The sequence below is a fragment of the Equus przewalskii genome, chromosome 31 (assembly GCF_037783145.1).
Source record: "Equus przewalskii isolate Varuska chromosome 31, EquPr2, whole genome shotgun sequence".
Taxonomy (NCBI): Eukaryota; Metazoa; Chordata; class Mammalia; order Perissodactyla; family Equidae; genus Equus; species Equus przewalskii.
In genome coordinates, this window is record NC_091861.1 from 6017359 (window position 1) to 6038810 (window position 21452).

General features: G+C 37.9%; 1 protein-coding gene across 2 annotated transcripts in view; it reads left to right on the forward strand.

Annotated features, from left to right (window-relative positions):
- Positions 1-21452, forward strand: part of CNST (consortin, connexin sorting protein) — a 114335-nt gene that overhangs the window by 65680 nt on the left and 27203 nt on the right. For both annotated transcript variants that reach the window (XM_070602611.1, XM_070602612.1), the window contains 4 exons: positions 8636-8841; positions 17620-17650; positions 19520-19606; positions 20054-20168. In XM_070602611.1, the coding sequence (XP_070458712.1) occupies positions 8636-8841; positions 17620-17650; positions 19520-19606; positions 20054-20168 (439 nt within the window). The remainder of the gene's footprint in view (positions 1-8635; positions 8842-17619; positions 17651-19519; positions 19607-20053; positions 20169-21452) is intronic.

Consider the following 21452-nt stretch of genomic DNA (forward strand, 5'->3'; position numbering starts at 1 on the left):
TGATTTGCATTTCCCTGATGATCAGCGATGAATAAGCATCTTTTCATGTGCCTATTGGCCATCCGTATATCTTCTTTGGAGAAATGTCTGTTCATGTCTCCTGCCCATTTTTTGATCAGGTTGTTTGATTTTTTTGTTGCTGAGTTGTGAGAGTTCTATATATATTATGGATATTAAGCCTTTGTCAGATATATGACTTGCAAATATTTTTTCCCACTTAGTGGGTTGTTTTTTTTGTTTCAATCCTGTTTTCATTTGCCTTGAAGAAGCTCTTTAATCTGATGAAGTCCCATTTGTTTATTCTTTCTATTGTTTCCCTTGTCTGAGAAGACATGGTGTCCGAAAAGGTCCTTTTAATACTGATGTCAAAGAGTGTACTGCCTACATTTTCTTCTAGAAGCCTTATGGTTTCAGGTCTCAGGTTTAGGTCTTTGATCCATTTTGAGTTTATTTTTGTGAATGGTGAAAAAGAATGGTCAATTTTCATTCTTTTACCTGTGGCTTTCCAGTTTTCCCAGCACCATTCGTTGAAAAGACTTTCTTTTCTCCATTGGATGCCCTCAGCTCCTTTGTTGAAGCTAAGCTGTCCATAGATGTGTGGTTTTATTTCTGGGCTTTCAATTCTGTTCCATTGATCTGTGCACCTGTTTTTGTACCAGCACCATGCTGTTTTTATTACTGTAGCTTTGTAGTATGTTTTGAAGTCAGGGATTGTGATGCCTCCCGTTTTCTTCTTTTTTCTCAGGATTGCTTTAGCAATTCAGGGTCTTTTGTTGCCCCATATGAATTTTAGGATTCTTTGTTCTAATTCTGTAAAGAATGTCCTTGGGATTCTGATTGGGATGGCGTTGAATCTGTAGATTGCTTTAGGTAGAATGGACATTTTAACTATGTTTATTCTTCCAATCCATGTACATGGAATGTCTTTCCATCTCCCTACGTCGTCATCCAATTCTCTCAGAAAGGCCTTGTAATTTTCATTATATAGGTCCTTCACTTCCTTAGTTAAATTTACCCGAGATATTTTATTCTTTTTGTTGCAATTGTGAATGGTATTGTGTTCTTGAGTTCTTTTTCTGTTAGCTCGTTATTAGAATATAGAAATGCTACTGATTTATGCAAATGATTTTATACCCTGCAACTTTGCTGTAGTTGTTGATTACTTCTAGGAGTTTTCCAATGGATTCTTTGGGCTTTTCTATATATAAGATCATGTCGTCTGCAAACAGCGAGAGTTTCACTTCTTCCCTCCCTATTTGGATTCCTTTTATTCCTTTTTCTTGCCTGATTGCTCTGGCCAGGACCTCCAGTACTATGTTAAATAAGAGTGATGATAGAGGGCATCCTTGTCTCATTCCTCTTTTCAGGGGGATGGCACTCAGTTTTTGCCCATTGAGTATGCTGTTGGCTGAGGGTTTGTCATATATGGCCTTTATTATGTTGAGGTAGTTCCCTTCTATGCCCATTTTGTTCAGAGTTTTTATCATAAGTGGCTGTTGGATCTTGTCAAATGCTTTCTCTGCATCTATTGAGATGATCATGTGGTTTTTATTCCTCAGTTTGTTGATGTGGTGTATCACGTCGATTGATTTGCGGATGTTGACCCATCCCTGTGTCCCTGGTATGAATCCCAGTTGATCATGATGTATGATCCTTTTGATGAATTGCTGAATTCTGGTGGCCAAAGTTTTGTTTAGAATTTTTGCATCTATGTTCATCAGTGATATTGGCCTATTGTTCTCTTTTTTCATAGTGTCCTTGTCAGGCTTTGGTATCAGCGTGATGTTGGCCTCATAGAATGTGTTAAGAAGTGTTCCATCCTCCCTAATTTTTTGGAATAGCTTGAAAAGGATAGGTATTAAATCCTCTCTGAAAGTTTGGTAGAATTCCCCAGGGAAGCCATCTGGTCCTGGGGTTTTATTCTTTGGGATGTTTTTGATTGCTGTTTCAATCTCTTTCCTTGTGATTGGTCTGTTCAAATTGTCTGCTACTTCTTGAGTGAGCTTTGGGAGATTGTAGGAGTCCAAGAATTTATCCATTTCCTCTAGGTTATCCATTCTGTTAGCATAGAGTTTTTCGTAGTATTCTCTTATAATCTCTTGTATTTCTGCAGAGTCTGTTGTTATTTCTCTTCTTTCATTTCTGATTTTGTTTATTTGAGCTTTCTCCCTTTTTTCTTTGTAAGTCTGGATAGGGGTTTTCGTTTCAATAGTATTTATTTCTTCTCTGATTTTTATTATTTCTCTCCTTCTGCTGACTTTGGGCTTTATTTGTTCTTCTTTCTCTAGTTCAGTTGGGTGTAGTTTAAGATTGCTTATTTGGGATTTTTCTTGTTTGTTAAGGTGTGCCTGTATTGCGATGAATTTTCCTCTTAATACAGCTTTTGTTGTATCCTGTATGAATTGGTATGGCATGTTATCATTTTCATTTGTTTCCAGGTATTTTTTGATTTCTTCTTTAATTTCTGCAATGATCCATTGCTTGTTCAGTAGTGTATTCTTTAGTCTCCACATCTCTGTGCCTTTCTCAGCTGTTTTCTTGTAATTCATTTCTAGCCTTATAGCATTATGATCAGAGAAGATGCTTGTTATTATTTCAATTTTTTTAAATTTGTAGAGGCTTGCCTTGTTTCCCAACATATGGTCTATCCTTGAGAATGCTCCATGTGCACTTGAGAAGAATGTGTATTCTGCTTTTTTAGGATGAAGTGATCTATATATCTCTATTAAGTCCAATTGTTTTAGTTTTTCGTTTAGCTCCACTATTTCTTTGTTGATTTTCTGTCTGGATGATCTGTCCATTGATGTGAGTGGGGTGTGGAGGTCCCCTGCTATTATTGTGTTGTTTTTAACATCTTCCTTTAGGTCTGTTAATAGTTGCTTTATGAACCTTGGTGCTCCTATGTTGGGTGCATAGATATTTATAAGCGTTATTTCTTCTTGATGAAGTGTCCTTTTGATCATTATATATTGTCCCTGTGTGACTCTCTTTACCTGTCTTATTTTGAAATCCACTTTGTGTGATATAAGAATTGCAACACCTGCTTTTTTTTCCTTGCTATTAGCTTGAAGTATGGTCCTCCACCCATTCACTCTGAGCCTGTGTTTGTCCTTGGGGCTGAGGTGTGTTTCCTGGAGGCAACAAATTGTTGGATCTTGTTCTTTAATCCATTTTGCCACTCTGTGTCTTTTTATTGGAGAGTTCAATCCGTTTACATTGAGAGTGATTATTGATGCATGTGGACTTAAAGCTGTCAATCTGTTGCTCATTATCTGGCTTTCCTACTTTTCTCTCCCTGTTTGCTTTATACTACCCATTTGATACTGCAGTTTCTTATGCTGGGTTTCTTAGATTTTTCCTGATTTATGTTTTGTGGCTCTGTTCTGTTTTTTAGTTTAGTGGCTACCCTGAAGTTTGTGTTTAGAATCTCATGTATAATATAGTCTATTCTCTGGTGGTCTCTTACTTACTTGGCCTAGACTAATTTAGTCCCTTTGCTCTTCCCCTCCTAAATTATTATTTTCATTTATTATTCCAACTTGAGTTATGAGTTTATAGTTAGAGTGATAAGATCATCTTTGCTTTGGTAGTTTCCTTCCCTTTATCCTAATGCTATAGTTGAATATTTGCTATCCTATTCTGGTTCTATTTATCTGTCTCCCTACTCTGTGGTTTGTGACCCTTTTCTTCCTTTTTTTCTTTTTTCAGGTATGAGAGCCTTCTTGAGGATTTCTTGTAGTGGAGGACTTTTGGTTACAAATTCCTTTAACTTTTGTTTGGAAAAGATTTAATTTCTTCCTCATATCTGAAGGATATTCTTGCTGGATAGAGTATTCTTGGCTGAAGATTTTTATCTTTTAAAGCTTTGAATATGTCACTCCATTCTTTCCTAGCTTGTAAGGTTTCTGCAGAGAAATCCGCTGAACGTCTGATAGGAGCTCCTTGTAGGTAATTCTCTTTTGTCTTGCAGCCCTGAGTATTCTTTCTTTGTCATTCATTTTTGCCATTTGTACTACTATATTCCTTGCAGTAGGTCTTTTTACATTCACAAATCTAGGAGATCTGAAAGCTTCCTCTACACACTTTTCTCCCTTAATCCCTAGATTTGGGAAGTTCTCTTCTATAATTTCATTAAGCACACTTTCTGCTCCATTTTCCTTTTCTACGTTCTTGGGCATTCCTATGAGCCTTAAATTCTTTCTCCTCATTGAATCTGCTCTCTCTCTAATACTTTCCTCATTCCTTTTAATCCTTAGTTCTCTTTCTTCCTCTGTCTGGAGCCATTCAGCCTGTCTATCTTCGATTATGCTAATTTGCTCTTGTATGGAGTCTACCCGGGCATTCAGGGAATCCGTATTCTGTTTTATCTGTTCCATTGTGTTTTTCATCTCTAGCAATTCTGTTTGATTCTTCTTTATAATTTCAGTCTCTCTTGTGAAGTAACTCCAGAACTCGGCTTGTTTCTCTATCTTTCTCTCTACCTCATTGAGTTTTTTGATTGTAGCTGCTCTGAACTCATTTTCACTTAGTTTACCTATTTCTAAGTCCTTAGGACTTAATTCTGTGTTTTTATTGTTTTCCTTCTGGTCAGGGGCTTTTATAAATTGCTGGATGGTAGAGGAGTGTTTTTTTCGCATGGTGGTAGAATTTGGTTGCAGTTACAGCCTGTCACCACTAGATGGGGGTCGAGTGCCATGCATTGTGAGCTCTCCGCCTTCGGGCAAGATGGCGGCGCCCAGTGCAGTTTGCCGGGGGGGGGGGGGGGGGGGTGGGTGGGTGGCAGGGGGTGGGGGGGGTGGGGGGGGCGGGGGCCGGGGGGGGGAGGGACGTTTCTCTCGCGCACCGTTCTGGATTCGATCAGTTCTGTTCTCTGGTCTCCCGTGGCCCAGGGTTTATGGCGTCCCCGTGCACAGAAGCTTTCCCCCGTCAGCAGGTTTCCACTGTACTGGCGGCGGAAGTCCTAGAAGATCCCCTGGTTGCGTGGCCCCTCCCCCGCTCTTTCCCAGACCTGCGCGGTGGTCCCGGTTTCTAGGGCAGGGAGCAATGTTCTCTCCTACCCGGTTCCAGCTCCTCCGAGGCGGGCAGCAGGGGCTCTGTCCTCTGTCTTTTGATACTGTAGGTCTCTGAGTCCTGGCATTAGGTTCATTAGCTGAAATTCAGGGTTTTTTTTTCAGTCCTTTGTTGTACTTTGGAGGGGAGAGAGTCCCGGGTGGGCTCACCCCGCCATTTTGCTCTGCCTCTCCTATATGTTTATTTAAACCATGGTAAAATTATTTTCCTGAAAGCTTGACAGTGTCAGAAACAGAAACCTGCTCTTTGGTTTGGCATGTTGCTTCTTGAATTCTTCTTGCAAGCCCGTTCAGTTATTTTCTTGCCTCAAACTCTAATATGCCGCAGTTTATGCAATCCACAGTTTATGTAAAATATTAACAGTGGTTAAAATAAATATTGAGGGAAGGGAAGTAGTAAATGCTTGTATTTGTCAGGTAATCTTACCTTCAGTTTTTGAAATAATGAACAACCTTGTTCAGAATGATATTCTACATTTATTTTTTTATTAATTTATATGTTTTGTAATAAAAATTGTATATTTAAGGTGTACAACATGATGATTTGATATACATGTACATAGTGAGACGATTACTACAGTCAAGCTAATTAACACATCATCTACTCACATAGTTACCGTTTTATTGTGGTGAGTGCACCTGAAATTTACTCTCTTAGCATATTTTCTGCGTTCAATAGAGTATTATTAAGTATAGTCATCATGCCTGTATGTTAGATCTCTAGATTTATTCATTCTCCATAGCAACTTTGTACCTGTTGACCAACATCTCCCCATTTCCCTCTTGTACCGCCAGCCCCTGGTAACCACCATTATGCTCTTTGCTTCTGTGAGTTGGACTTTTTTTTAGATTGCACATATAAATAGTAAATACAGTATTTGTCTTTCTCTGACTAGCTTATTTCACTTAGCGTAATGTCCTTCAGGTTCATCCAAGTTGTCACAAAAGGCAGGATTTCCTTCTTGCTCATGGGTGGATAATATTCCTGTGTGTGTGTGTGTGTGTGTGTGTGTGTGTGTGTACGCACACGCATGCCATTTATTGAAGAGATTGTCCCTTGCCCATTGTGTATTCCTGGCGCCTTGATGATCACTTGGCCATAAATGCATGGATTTATTTCTGTTCCGTTGGTCAGTATGTATTTTTTATGCCAGTACCCTTGCTGTTTTGATTATTATAGCTTTGTATATTTTGAAATTAGGTAGTGTGATTCCTTCAACTTTATTCTTTTTGCTCAAGATTGCCATGGCTATTTGTGGTCTTTTGTGGTTCCATATGAATTTTAGGATTTTTTTTTTCTGTTTCTTTGAAAAATGCCATTGGAATTCTGTTTGGAATTAGATTGAATCTGTATATTGCTGTGGGTAGTATGGACATTTTAACAATATTCTTCCAATCCATGAACATATATCTTTCCATTTATTTGTGTCTTTTTCAGTTTCTTTCATCAGTGTTTTATAGTTTTCACTGTACAGCTCTTTCTCCTCCTTGGTTAATTCCTAAGTATTCCATTTCTTTTTATGCTGATTCCATAAACAAATGGGATTGTTTATTTCTTTTTCAGATAGTTTATTGCTAGTGTATAGAAACACAACTGATTTTTGTATGTTGATTATGTATCCTGCAACTATATTGAATTTGTTTATTAAGTCTAACAGTTTTTTGGTGGAGTCATTAGGATTTTCTATTTATAAGATCATATCAATTATAAACAGAAACAATTTAACTTCTTCCTTTCTGAGTTGGATGCTTTTTACTTCTTTTTCTTGCCTGATTGCTCTGGCTAGGACTTTCAGTACTGTATTGAATAGGAGTGGTGGGAGTGGGCACCCTTGTCTTGTTCCTGACCTTAGAGGAAAATCTTTCAACCTTTCACTGTTGAGTATGATGTTAGATGTGGGCTTATGTTGAGGTACATTCCTTCTATACCTAATTTGTTGAGAGTTTTTATCATGAAAGGATATTGAATTTTGTTAAATGCTTTTTCTGCATCTATCATTGGGGTCAGAAAAGGCACTTGATAAGATTTCAGTTGTCTTAAATTTAAGACTTGTATTGTAGCTTAACATATGACCTATCCTGGAGAATATTCTGTGTGTGCTTAATAAGAATGTGCACTCTGGTGCTGTTGGATGGAATGTTTTATATATTTCTCTTAGGTCATTTGGTCTATAGTGTTGTTCAAGTTCAGTTTCCTTTTCATTTTCTGTCTGTATAATCTATCCATAGCTGAAATTGGGTTATTGAAGTCCTCTACTATTATTGGATTGCTGTTTCTTTCTCCTTTCAGGTCTGCTAATGTTTGCTTTATATATTTAGGTGCTGTGATTTGGGTGCATATATATTTACAATTATTATATCCTGTTGGTGAATTCACCCCTTTATCATTATATCATGATCTTTGTCTCTTTTGACAGTTTTTAAGTTAAAATCTATTTTGTCTGATATAAGTGTAGCTACTCCTCTCTTCTGGTTGCCATGTGCGTGGAATATCTTTTTCTATCCCTTCACTTTCACACTATGTGTATCCCTAAAGCTAAAGTGAGTCTCTTGTAGGCAACATATTGTTGGGTCTTTTTTTTTTTTTTTTTTCTTTTGAGGAAGATTAGCCCTGATCTAACATCTGCTGCCAATCCTTCTCTTTTTGCTGAGGAAGACTGGCCCTGAGCTCACATCCATGCCCATCTTCCTCCACTTTATATGTGGGATGCCTACTACAGCATGGCTTCTCAAGCGGTGCCATGTCCACACCCAGGATCCAAACTGGTGAACCCTGGGCCACCAAAGCAGAATGTGTACACTTAACTGCTGCACCACCGGGCCGGCCCCCTGGGTCTTGTTTTTTTATCCATTTAACCACTCTGTGCCTTTTGATTGGAGAATTTAATCCATTTATACTTAAAGTATTTGTTCATAGGTAAAGATTTACTATTGCTATTTTGTAAATCGTTTTCTGACTGTTTTATAGTTCCTTTCTTCCTCTCTTACTGTCTTCCTTTGTCATTTGATGCTTTCTTATAATGGTATGTTTTGTGTTTCTTAACCTCTTTTTATTAGAAAAAAAGTTTCTGTGGCCATTAGTTCTAGCATCTGAATTCCTACTGCTCTCCTGGGATCCAGAAGTAGTTCTAAAGTTATCAGATCAGAGTTTAAATAGGAAGGCTTTAACTTCTTTGGCCATTTCATATGATAAGAGTGTTTACTTTCCTGTTCAGTTCTGTTTCATTTTGGGCAAGCCAGGACTTCAAATTACAGATAATCCATTTTTCCTTTGGGAGAATCAAGTTTTTGGTTAGGTTTTAACCTGTACACATTTCTCTAAATCTCTTTTTATTAATACTCTTAATTATAATTCTGCAAAAACAATTATTTATGTGTATGCTAATAGAGGCAACCAGATGTCAGCACAATCTTAATTTAATCAGGACAGGAACTTAAGGTTTCTAGTGTGTGTTTCATATAATTAGTTTTATTTGAAAATTTTATGGGTGGCAAGCATTACTCTTTTTAGGTGTTCCACCATGATGGAAATTTATCCTAACAGGCATTTTATTTACTTCTTAAAGAACTTTCTTCAGGAGATACCACACCTTTAATGCAAGAACACATAGTAAGTGCAGCCACACATGCTGTTGGTGACGAAGAGTCTGCTGAAGTAAATCCTAATGATCAAGCAGAAGCCCCGAAGCTAGTTCTGCAGTCTCTGTTCTCACTTATACGAGGCGAAGTTGAGCAGTTGGATTCAAGAGCACTTCCCCTTTGCCTTCATCAGGTACTATGTTTAACCCTTCACTTCCAGCCTCAGTAAAATCCTGGAACTAAGGTTTGTAACAATCTAAAATCCAATGCTCTATAATTGATTGGTGAGCCCAGGAGAAGGTGACCCTGGATCAGTGGCTTGGTGGGAAATTTGGCAGATTACTAACTGGTGGCCACAATTGGCCTTGGATAATCAGTCTGTAGTTCAAACAATTGCTGATTGATTTAATGAATAAGCTGTGTATAAATAAGTCAATGTAGCAAGCACTTAGTAAGCACCAACTAGGTGCCCAAAACTATGCTAGACACTGGGAAAATGAAGATTACTTAAACAGGCATGTCCTTAAGAGAGCCGCTGTGGAATAGGAACAACAGTAATACAGACAAATAATTCTAGAAGACTGTATTAAGGCTAGGGTGGACGTATGTTTAAGATTCAGCAAAAACACAAAATGTGTCAGGAAGTCTGTCCTGGAGGCATTAGGGACAAAGAAGGTGACTCTCGAGCCGGGCTTTGCAAGATGTCTAGGCACTTACTAGATGAGCAAAGAATCTAGTTCATCTAGATCAGCATCTGCAAAGGATGGCTGAGAGGTTGTTGGAGATGAAGATGGAAAAGAGATGGGAAATGAGATGGACAGCTGGTGACATTAAGGCCTTACTTGTAGAGACTGGGAGTTTTTTATGTATGGGAGCGCCAGAATCAAATCTGAAGTTTAGAAAAGTAACTCTTCTGATGATTGGGAGGGTAAAGTAGGAGATGAAGAGCCTGGAGACTGGGAGGCCATTAAGACAGTGATGGGGAAGCTTTTTTACACAAGAGTTAATCCAGGAAAAATTAGGATATTTATGAGCTGCGTTTTATTTTCCCTTAAAATGAAAATAACTGGTATATGGGAATAGAAAAAGCATGACTTTTTATTTCATTTATTTCTGTTTCATTTTCATTTTTGCAATATGCAGTGAATAATTTTTACTTTTTAAAATGTAAAATATATAGGGCCAGCCCCATGGCCGATTGGTTAAGTTTGCACGCTCCGCTTTGGCGTCCCAAGGTTTGGATCCTGGGCGCAGACATGGCACCGCTCAGTAGGCCACGTTGAGGCGGCGTCCCACATGCCACAACTAGAAGGACCCACAACTAAAATATACAACTATGTACTGGGGGGATTTGGGGAGAAAAAAGCAGGAAAAAAAAAAGATTGGCAGCAGTTGTTAGCTCAGGTGCCAATCTTTAAAAAAAAAAAAGTAAAACATCTTTTGTCCCAAGGCAGGAAATGTTTATTCTTACAAATGTATATTACCTCCTTTGGGGACTTGAAGAATGCCTTTGAGAAAACGTATACTGCTTTTTGACCTCTAAAGTGTTACTAACTTGCCATAGTTGAGAAGCACCAACACCAAGGCAGCTTTCTAATCTTTCAGCCAGCCTTTTGTACAGTGGGTTGAGTTTGCAAAGGGTATTCACACTTAGTGTTATTTCATTCCCTGGACAATCTAAAGAGGTCACTATTAGCATAATCTGTTTACAAATGAGGAAACTGAGACTCCCTCACAAAGCAAGTTCCTTATAGTTCTGGGGCTGGAATTTGTTTATTCTATTCAATGCATCTGTTTTTGGAACAATGTGGGAGAAATTTGAATTAAGTAATATTATTACATCAATGTCTAATTTCTTGAGGTTGATAATTCAATTGTAAGTTATGTAGGAGAGTATTGCAGTCCTTAGGAAATACATTTGCCAAATATTTAGGAGTGAAGTGACATAATACCTGCAACTTACTTAAGATATTTCAGTGGGAAAAAATATTTAAGAGAGGGGGCCTGGCCTGGTGGTGTGCTGGTTAAGTTCATGCACTCCTCTTCAGCGGACCAGGGTTTGAGCTTTCAGGTCCCTGGTGTGGCCCTTCACACCACTCATCAAACCATGCTGTGGCTGCATCCCACATACAAAATAGAGGAAGACTTGGGGGCTGGCCCCGTGGCCGAGTGGTTAAGTTCACGTGCTGCGCTGCAGGCGGCCCATTGTTTCGTTGGTTCTAATCCTGGGCGCGGACATGGCACTGCTCATCAAACCACGCTGAGGCAGCATCCCACATGCCACAACTAGAAGGACCCACAACGAAGAATATACGACTATGTACCGGGGGGCTTTGGGGAGAAAAAGGAAAAAAATTTAAAAAAAAATCTTTAAAAAAAAAATAGTGGAAGACTGGCATAGCTGCTAGCTCAGGGACAGTCTTCCCCAAGCAAAATGAGGAAGGTTGGCAAAAGATGTTAGCTCAGGGATAATCTTCCTCACCAAAAAAAAAAATATATATATATTTATATATATATATGTAAGAGAGGGAAAGACAGAGAGAGAAAGCACATTTGGCAAAATGTCAACAATTGCCAAATCTAGGTGAAAGGTATATGGCCAATAATTTTACTATTCTTTGAACTCTCCTGTAGCATTTCAATAAAAAGTTAGAAAAAAAGACATTTGTAGTAAAGATGTAAATAGCAAGTGTAGTCAAATCTTTTCAAAGAGTTTATGTCACTGGGCTGTTGTTACATTAAAGGTGAGAAGAATGCTCTTTTCTACTGGCGGGTGATCCTACACCCAAAGCAGATAGAGTAGAAAAATCACATTTTTAAGCAGGAATATGATAACTTGATCAGACCTGAAGATTATTTCATTTTTTATGTCTCAAAGTAAAATTCCACTTCTGTCTCCCAGGAACATATCAGTCTGCTGAATCCTGTAGGTTATGCTTCTTAAATATCACAGCAATCTGTCCTCCTGGCAGAGGAGCTTAGAGTGGTGGTTTATAAGTATGGGCTTTGGCTCTACCACTAGCAAGCTAAGTGACTTTCAGTTTCTTCTTCCATAAAGTTGTAAAGGACTAAATGAGCTAACGCATGTAAAGGCACTTAACATAGTGCTTGGTGCACAGTAAAAGCCAAATAAATATTAAGCATTATAACTATGTCTTCACTGTCACTAATTCAAAGATTGCTTGTTAGAAATGAAGGCTGGGAATCAGCAAAGAGACGCTGAAGCCTGCAGTAAACAGAGACATCAGGGCCGCAGGAGTCAGCTGATAGCTGCCCTCCTCAGCCCAAGAGTACAAAATGTCCTCTCACCTCCCAGGGGAGACTCAACTCAGGGAGAGGTGGAGTGATGTTGTTGTTATTTTTTAAGAGTGGCACCTGAGCTAACAACTGTTGCCGATCTTTTTTTTTCTTTTCTGCTTTTTCTCCCCAAATCCCCCCAGTAGGTAGTTGGATATTTTAGTTGTGGGTCCCTCTAGTTGTGCCATGTGGGACGCTGCCTCAGCATGGCTTTATGAGCGGTGGCCATGTCCTTGCCCAGGATCTGAACCGGTGAAACCGTGGGCCGCCGAAGCGGAGCATGTGAAATTAACCACTCGGCCACGGGGCCGGCCCCTGGAGTGATGTTTTATATGTTTCAGTAATTCCTAGCACCTCACACTGTGCCTTTCGCCTGGATTCACCAGTTGTTGACATTTTGCCAAATTTTTGCTCTCCTTCCCCTGCCCTCCGCCCCGCCATACACATGTTTTCTATGGAAACATTTTAAAGTAATCTTCAGGCATTATATCACTTCATCCCTAATTACTTGCACATGTATTTCCCAAGAACATTTACATATCTATAGTGCCATTATCAACTCCAAGAAATTAGACATTGATACAATATTATTAAGTATACAGCCTGTAGTTAGGTTTCTCTCCAGTTGTTCCACAAATGTTCTTTATGAGTAATTTTCCCCTAATCCAGGATCCAGTGAAGAAGCACATAGTACATTTGGTTGTCGAGATTCTTTAGTCTTTTGTAATCCAGAACAATTGCCTGGCTTTTTTTTTTTTAGACTTCATAACATTGACAGTTATGAAAAGCCCAAGAATTCTAGTATAATGTCCTATACTTAGGATTTGTCTGATTATTTCTTATGATTTGATTCAGGTTAAACATTTGGGGCAAGAATTCTGCTTAGGTAACATTGCATACCCAGTTTTCACTCGAACTCACTGCAGTCTGGCTTTGCTCCCCACTGCTCCACCAGAATTGCCTTGTAAAAGTCACGAGTAACCTCCCTGTTGTCAAATCCAGTGGTCAGTCTTAAGTTTTCATCTTGCTGGAGCTATTAGAAGCTTTGACAAGTTGATCACATGCTCTATTTTGGAACATTTTCTTTATTTGCCTTTTGGGAGCCTTCATTCTTAGTTTTTACTTCCTACCTCATTGGCTGTGCCTTCTCTGGCTCCTTGTTGAGTCCTCCAAATTTTACTAGTTTTTAAACATTGGAGTGCTTTAGGATTCAGTTCTGAACTCCAGAATTAGATATCCAGCTTCCTGAGATGTCTAATGGGCATTTCAAACTTAAGATGTCCGAAATTGAACTTTTATTTTTCTGCCAAATCTACTGCTTCCCTAATCTTCCCCCTTTTGTTAAATGGCAAGTCCATCCCTCCAGTCGCTGAGACCAGATACTTTGGAGTCATCTTTCACTTGCTTTTCCCCACATCCAAATCCAGTCAGCAAGACCTACAGACCTACTTCAAAATATATCCAGAATCTGATCTCTTCTTACCTCCTCCATTGCTGCCATCTCAGTACAAGACACCATCAAATCTCACCTGGATTGCTGAAGTAAACTCTTCACTGTACAAACCTCCTCGTTTCACTCTTACCTCCATTTAGTGTTTTTTTTTTTTTTTCCCTCTACACAGCAGTCTCTGTGATCCAGATAAAATGTAAGTCAGATCATGTCGCCCCTCTGCTCAGAGCCCTCCAGTGGCTTCCTTTCTCACTCAGAGTAAAAGCCAAAACCCCTACCATGGCCTGCCAGACCCTGTGTGATCTGGCCCTGTTACCTCTTAGATCTTAATTGCTAAAACTCTCCTTCTTCTTCCCTCCTTTCAAGGTACACTGGCCTCCTAGCACCTCCTCAGACAGACCAAGGCTGTTCCTACTGCAGGGTCTTTAGTATCTCCTTTCTTCCCTTTCTCAGGAAGCCACTAGAGAATGTGCTCCACCCAAACAAGAGAGTTAACCAAAGAATAGGAAGATGTGAGATCGAGGAAATTAGGGATGTTACCCAGGAGAGAGGTGAAGGGAATCTCTAGGTGAAGGGAGATTCTGAGATGACAGCTATGTACCAGGAAAGAAGAGGGTAACCTGTCCTATTTAAACCAGATCAGAAGAGTCTGAAGAGAGGCTTTAAATCATTTTCTTGTTTCTGAACATTTGATGTGTCTCAATATATTGAGAGAAATTTAGACTCTTGATGGAGTGTTTGGAGTTGTATAAGTGAGAAGTGCTTGGAAAACTATGCACACACACACACAAAAAAAAAAAAAAGGAAAAGAAAAAAATGTAACTCCATGGAAAACAAAAAGTTTTCAGGAAAGGAAACATAATAATAGTTTGGTTCATGCTAAGGTAAACATTAAATGTTTATCTACCCATTACTACAATATAACAGTGTGGCCAGGGTGAGCATGTGAGAGAAAGTGTGTGTGTTTGTAGGGTTAGCGTAGTGGAGGAGCAAAGGACTCAATCCTCATCTTCTGCAAAAACTGGAAATAGCAAGTATAACCGTAATGTTTAGAGATACAGAAGTTAGGGGGAAAAAAACAAAAAACAGGTGAAAGAAATCTAAGTGCTTGCCCCTGAAGAAAGGGTATAGGGCAAGAGGAGCAGAGGCTTTCTTAACACACTTAGAGAGCTGTTGGACTCCTTAAACCAAATACGTGCCTAATGTTGACAAACATAAGAACTAAAAAAAGACATTGATAATTCAAGCATAGGATGAGGAAAGTATCTCTGTTAAGGTGGTGACAGTGGATATGGAGAAGGATAAATTTGAACTCTTCAGAAGGAAGAATCAGTAGGACTTGGTGTAGATAGTTGAAAGGGGATGAAAGAGAAGTCAGAGGTAACTGTAGGATGTATGCTTTGAAAGGATGGTAATACCATTAACAGAAATAAAGAATTAAAGAGGGAGAACTAATTTGGGGACAATTATTTTTAAGGTGATATTATATGCATACATATGTGCTAAAGGCCATTGGAAATATGAACAATTACTTAGCTATATACTTGTATTTTAGCTCTTGGAACTCTTAAAGATTCTGTTTAAAAGTTCCTGTTCCTGGGTATGAGTAATCTTTCATACACCGACTTAGTTAATATGACTGCAGGTTAGCTTTAAGTATATGACTGAAGGCATGAACTTGGAAGGTTTTCATATAGAAGTGAAAAGAAAGACTTCAAGTGCTGTGACATAGATGGTCAGTGGGCTTTTACTGAAACTAGTGTCAGAGCCAGGCAGGAAGTGGATCCACTGAGATCCTTGAAGCCACTCTGTGAGACTATGGCCAAAAGATATACCTTCCTAATTCCCTTTTTTTGTTCCTGGTAGGTAAAAGAAGCCTGCAACCAGGATAACCTTAAAACTGCTGCCCTCCCAAAGTGATTTTCAAATTACTTTTCCACATGATTCTACTCTGCATCTTCTGATTCAGACTCAGACTCAAAAACCTTTTTAAGCATTTACTGCTAGGTGCTGGGTGCTATGCTAAATACAGTCTCTCATCTAATCCTTACAGCAGCTTTGTCTCATGGAGTTGTAGGTATTATTGTCCCTGTTTTACAGATAAGGAAGCTGAGGCTTGAGAGGTCAGATGACATGTCCAAGATCACAGCTGGTAATGGCAAAGCTTGGACTAGAACACAGTCAGGTTATTCACCTCCAAACCCTACATTTTTTCTACTCTACTAGGCTGCCTCCCAGATTTAGACATATGGGACATCAAAGAAAATCACATCTTCTCTTGCCCTGCTAGACTTGCCAGGGTTAGGTTTGTATAGGGGGAATACCCTATATATATTTTTTTCAAGTTGCCCTTTTACCTGGAAATGCCTTTTACTTCTGAGGCATTGGGTTTCATGACTCTGTCTTCAAGGTTGTTTTCATGGTATTGGAACTGCAACAGAAACCTGAAAGCTAACTGAGCTATATACTTATGTAGTGCCAGAAAACCTGGTTCAGAATAGGTATGGACCCTATCAAAGCTTCTTAAGTAAGAGCTGTTTATAAATAACTATGTGCCAGTGATGCACAGATGCAAAAAGGCAAGGAGAATAGCTTTGAAGATCCTGACATTAGTCTTAATGGGCAACCTGAAACTATATCTCATGTCAGTGTAGTAGGGAAATCTATGCCATGCCATAGATTTTTCACTGGTAGTTTGTAGATGAAATGTCCTTGATTTCCCTTATGTGTAACCCAGTGATGTGCTGGATCCGGCTAGTCCCACCTCATGAGAACCATATTTGGTGACATCTGTCATGTTGGTAGCTTGAAATTGGCTATGATGGGAGTATTGACACCACAGAAATGAACAAACACTAAAAATCAGAGCTCTCCTCAACACTCTGAAGCTGATTATTAAATAAACATTTATCAGCACACTACTGGTTCCAGTATATGAAATTCTCATTTTGTAGGTGAAAAAAATGGTTGAATACTGATAACTTGATTTGGTTCAGACTAGTACTGTTACAACATACTATTAGAACAGTTAGCTGGTAAAAGACAAGCAGAATCTTGAAAATCAATTTATCCTTTGCAAAGTCCTCAGAGTAGAAAAGAAGTATGGAATGAAACTTTAGATTAAACTAAAAATTTACAGAGAGGTCATTGAGTCCAGTCATCTGTGTTGCTTATAGAAAAACGTTAGGTCTGTAGCTTAAATTTTAAGCTAGGCACATATTTTCCTTTGAAACTATGCTGTTTCCACTGTGGGATTTGGAAAAACCATTCCTTCTTAGTGCTAGTTCATAGGTTTGACAGTACTTTATTGCTCTTTGCAGCGGCACCTACCTGGAAAATGGAGATAAGGATCTATAAATGGAACACCTTTTTTTTTTTTACTAGAAGTTTAGTAAGAATCAGTGGAAACTGCTTTAAAAGTATAAAGTTTTGATATGAATCATTCTAAATATGAGAACAGTCAGTTTATGCAGATATTTCTCAAAACAATTTCAGTTTTACTATCCTATTTATAAATGCTGTATCTAAATAAAAATCTAAATTAAGCATTCCAATATTTTTAGAATCAAAGAATTTTTAAATTTAAAAGTGCCTTAGAACGAATCTGGTCAGTGATCAGCCTCGACTGGCACCAGATGCTGAGTCTCTGGCTCCCATCCAGAGCCCTTTATTCTGTGCGGCACTTTGTGTATATTCCAGACTTCGTTGCTCAGCTCTTAGCACTTGGCCCAGCCTTTTCTGAAATATCAAAACAGATCCAAAAGTCAGTGTCCCATGAGGTAGTTCATGGAATATAAATGAAATCAATGGGGTTTTAAGGTCTCCTGTGACATGACATATTTCAACTTTTTAATTGACAATAAACAGTCATTCTTTCACTCATGTTATACCTTTATAAGCCTCTGTAGCATTTTCCTCGTTCTTTAGAGTTCTTCTAAACTCTAATGAACTGGTGAAGTTTGCTTTAACTTGAAACACAGTAGGAAGAGTGAAGTTGTATAAAGACCAAAGAATGTGTGTGTTTGCTCTGTTGAGAGAAGTGACTTCAGAAGTGTGCCCTGTGCCTACACAGGATTTCTTCTGGACTGGTGAATGTAGTTAAATAGGAGTTCTCTTAGTTTGATATCAAAGGCTTTCAGAACTTCACGGTCTTGATTTCTTCCAAATTTGGCTTTTCATCCAAATGTTAATTTAACTTCGTCTGTTTTTTGTTTTTTTTAACAGATAGCAGAGTCCTATTTCCAGGAGGAGGACTGTATCCTTTTCTTAATTACAGGAAGAAATTCGTAGAACTCTTAGAGAACTGCCCGTTTTAAAAAATTGAGATTTACATGCAATAAAATGTATAGATCTTTCATTTTCCGTGGATTTTAACAGTTGTACATGCTCATGGAAACACCTCAGAAAGCAAGATGTGAGAATTTTCTGTCACTCCAGGAAATTCTCTAGAACCACTTAAATGTGACCTTCCAGAACTTAGCCTTAATTTTACCAAAATCTAAATATTTCTGTTTGGGAAGGGGAAAAAAGCACATTGCCTAAAAATGTAATTTAAAAATCCATTGGATTTTCTTTCTTTTGAATTAAACAGAAGTACAAGCCAAGTAATATTCATATTGTAGAGCCTGTCCAGCATGTTAGACACAGTAAATCTTGTGACTGTCTTATTTCAACTATGTATCTGCAAAGGGAAGATTGAATTCTTCACTAGTAATAAACAGAATAAATACTGTCAAGTGAGACTGTATGTTAACTTTTGTATGGGAAAGATTTCTTCCCTCAGTTTTACTTTTTGAGGGATGGCCCAATATATTCTGTATAGAAAGAATGTATCATAAGCATCTGTTTTTCCCCATTTGTGTGATGTCTTTTTCCTCCTCGCTCTGTTGACTTTTGCCACATCTCTGAGCAGATTGAGGGATAAGCAGTTATTACACTGAACCCTGTTGAGCAAAGTGTGGTAACAACTTCAGACAATGGCAGTTTATTGCTAAGTATGTAGGAAACCCAACTCTAGTGGAAATGAAGCTAGAACTCCTTTTTGTTTGTTTTAACCAAATAGTAAGTATGATGTAGTGCAGTGCAGACCAGCATCAGCATCCCGGGAGCTTCCTAGATATGCAAATTCATGGGCCTTAGAATCAGAGCTTCTGGAGATCCGAGCCATGAATCTGTATTTTAGTAAGTTTTTCAGATAATTTTTATATTCAGTAAAGTTTGATAAACACAGGTATACTTTAAGTCATGGACAGAGGAAAGTGGAATTATTCTGCTTTTCCCTGGCCTGTTTTATAACCCCTGGCATATCTTTAAGGCTACAAATGAGAGAGAACTGAATCTCTGACTGATCATAGGAAGGACGAAAAGCTGATCAGTGAGTTTTTCTCTTTCGTCTTTCTGGGTCAACATTTAGAACATGGCCCAAAGGAAGGTAGACAGTTGGACAATTTATTACAACCTGATATGATGCTAAATGTGTGATACAGATGGAGAAGGCAGACGTTTATAAGAAAATCTACAAAAAGGTAGAATCACATAATTGTGAAAATCAGTGTGGCAAGTTAATTAAATTTTTACGAAAGATCCATGTGAGGTTTTGTTCTGTCCTTGTTTAGGCATATAATCCTTTGGTTTTGTGGGAGAAAAGCGTTCAGTGAGAAGTAAGTAAAGGATCAAGGTCAGTTACAATCAGAAACACACATTTGACTAAAGAGTAACATAGTTGCTTGACAGAAAGTAATTTAAGGAGCAGAAAAAAGGGAAACAGATTCCGGGATTCTTTATGGGTCCTATTTCCAATTAAATTATGTTGAATTGACTCTGCTTGAGATGTATCAGCAAGCAGGCATTCCTTGAGCATTGAGCATTAAAACTTTCTTTTAGTTTCTACTGTTTGCTTATAGAATGGAACCCAAGGAGCTACTCCATAATAGGCTATGTTAAAATTTACCTACTTCAAAACCCAGAAACCTTACTTAAGATTTGTTTAAATTTAAAAATATTTAGAGTACTCTCATTTTTTGGTAAGCTTCAAATATCTCAACTTATATAGAACATCCTTCTTTAACTATGGGGCTAAATGTCAATAGTCTGGATTTCTATTTTCCTCAAATTTTTTGTTCAGATGAGAAAGCAATGAAATTCATTCAGCTTGAACGATTGTATCATGAGCAGTTGCTCGCAAATCTTTCTGCCATTCAAGAACAGTGGGGTGAGTACAGACTAATGTAGAACGTGGAATTATCTGCAATCTAACAGGTTGCTATCTGGAAAGTTAACTGTACTGGGTTTTGTAAATCAGGAAATAAATGTTTCTACAGTCAAGTTAATGTTACCCAAAAAGTAACATTTTTACCACAAGTCTAAGTCATTGTGAGAAAAATTTTCTCTCTTCATATCAGGGCCAAGAAAAGAGCACTGAAGTAGCTGTTTGCGTTTCTTCTGATGCCTTTGCATGCCCTACTGGCTACTTTAGTCTCTGGGATAATATTTACTTATATTGAAAAGCAGTTGCTTAGCTATTTCTAACTGTGTTAACTTTTGGGTTGTTTGAGAAGATAATGTTGCATGCTAATCCTTATCAATGGTGCATTAACTATTTTTCCCCTCCCAGATATGTTTTGTGATAGCCAGTGACTAATAAATATTTTAAATTTAGAAACAAAATGGAAAACAGCACAACCACATACAGTTACGTCTCTAAGGAATTCAGAGAAAGGATTTAATGGTGAAGATTTTGAACGGCTTGCTAAATTTTGCACAACACATCAAGAGTAAGTATATCAGTATTTGGTTAGAATGAGTTGGAATAGAATATTGAGTAAGCATTGTAGCACTGAAAATTTGAAATGCAGGATCCATTTCTTTATTAGTTTTGTTATTAACGCTGACTGGAGAAATTAATATGGATGAAATAAAGTGATTAGATTCCTTTCTCAGCTTTTATCTCAGTTTTTTACTGAATTCAGTGAAAGGTCAACTTTACGTAGGTTCAAAACACCTAAATTCCAATTTTGACCTCCTTTTGGTAAGAAATTAGGGAATTCAGATGGAAAAAATTGTGTATTCGGATTTTTTTGTTGTAGTTGTTTGCCAGTGATTGTGTGTTGTAGTAAAAGCACATTTTTAAGAGTAATCTAGTACTGGAAAGTAAATGTACGATATTTAATCAGAATAATGCAGAAAGAAAACTGTATTTACCAGATAATTTTAAATTGCTTGATTTGTATCAAAGAATTGGATGTTTAAAACTAAATTTTAGTAATAATAAAGCACTGAGATAGAGTTTTTGAATTCATTATTTGAAGACTCAGAATTCTGAAGGTGAGGGGGCATGATGGTGACTAAACTAGTGCAGGTTTCTGGATGTGCAACATGGGTCCACAATGCAGAGGCCAAAAGACTGCATTCTGTTGATAACTTTTTCTCCTCCCTCAGAATCCCGAAAGTAAACTAAGACTCTGTTAATAATGAAACAGACCCAAGTTGTTGTTTCTTAGCTCATGCGGCAGACAGAGAATTGCTTTTGGATCTGATTATTTTGGAGACCAGCCTTGGGGGAATGATTCTAGATTCAGAAGTGATGCTCCTTCAACTCTCATGATGACGGTTACTTGTGTTTGTCAATCTGAACCTTTGAAACAGTATTTTCAAGGATTCCGCATTATAACCTAATTTCTTAGTATGTTGAATAGATTAACTTTCAAATTCATTGAGTTTTAAAATAATTGGAATCTTTTAAAATAGATCAAAGAGATTGTTTTCTTACTTTCAAACTTTTCAATATAGACACTTTGCCCAGCTCTTCCCATGGAACTGATAATTTTTTAATGTGTTACAAATGTTTTAATTATTTAAAAACAATTTTTTTTGAACATAAAATGAGCATGGTGTTTTTATGCTTTAAATTTGAGTAATTCCCCCAAATTATTACTCTTAAATTTTTTTAGTATAAAAAAGTATTTTTGAGTTATGCGTACATTGAAGTACACAAGCTTGATGAGTTTTTACATATTCATATGTGTCTATGTAACTACCGCTCTGACCAAGATACAGAA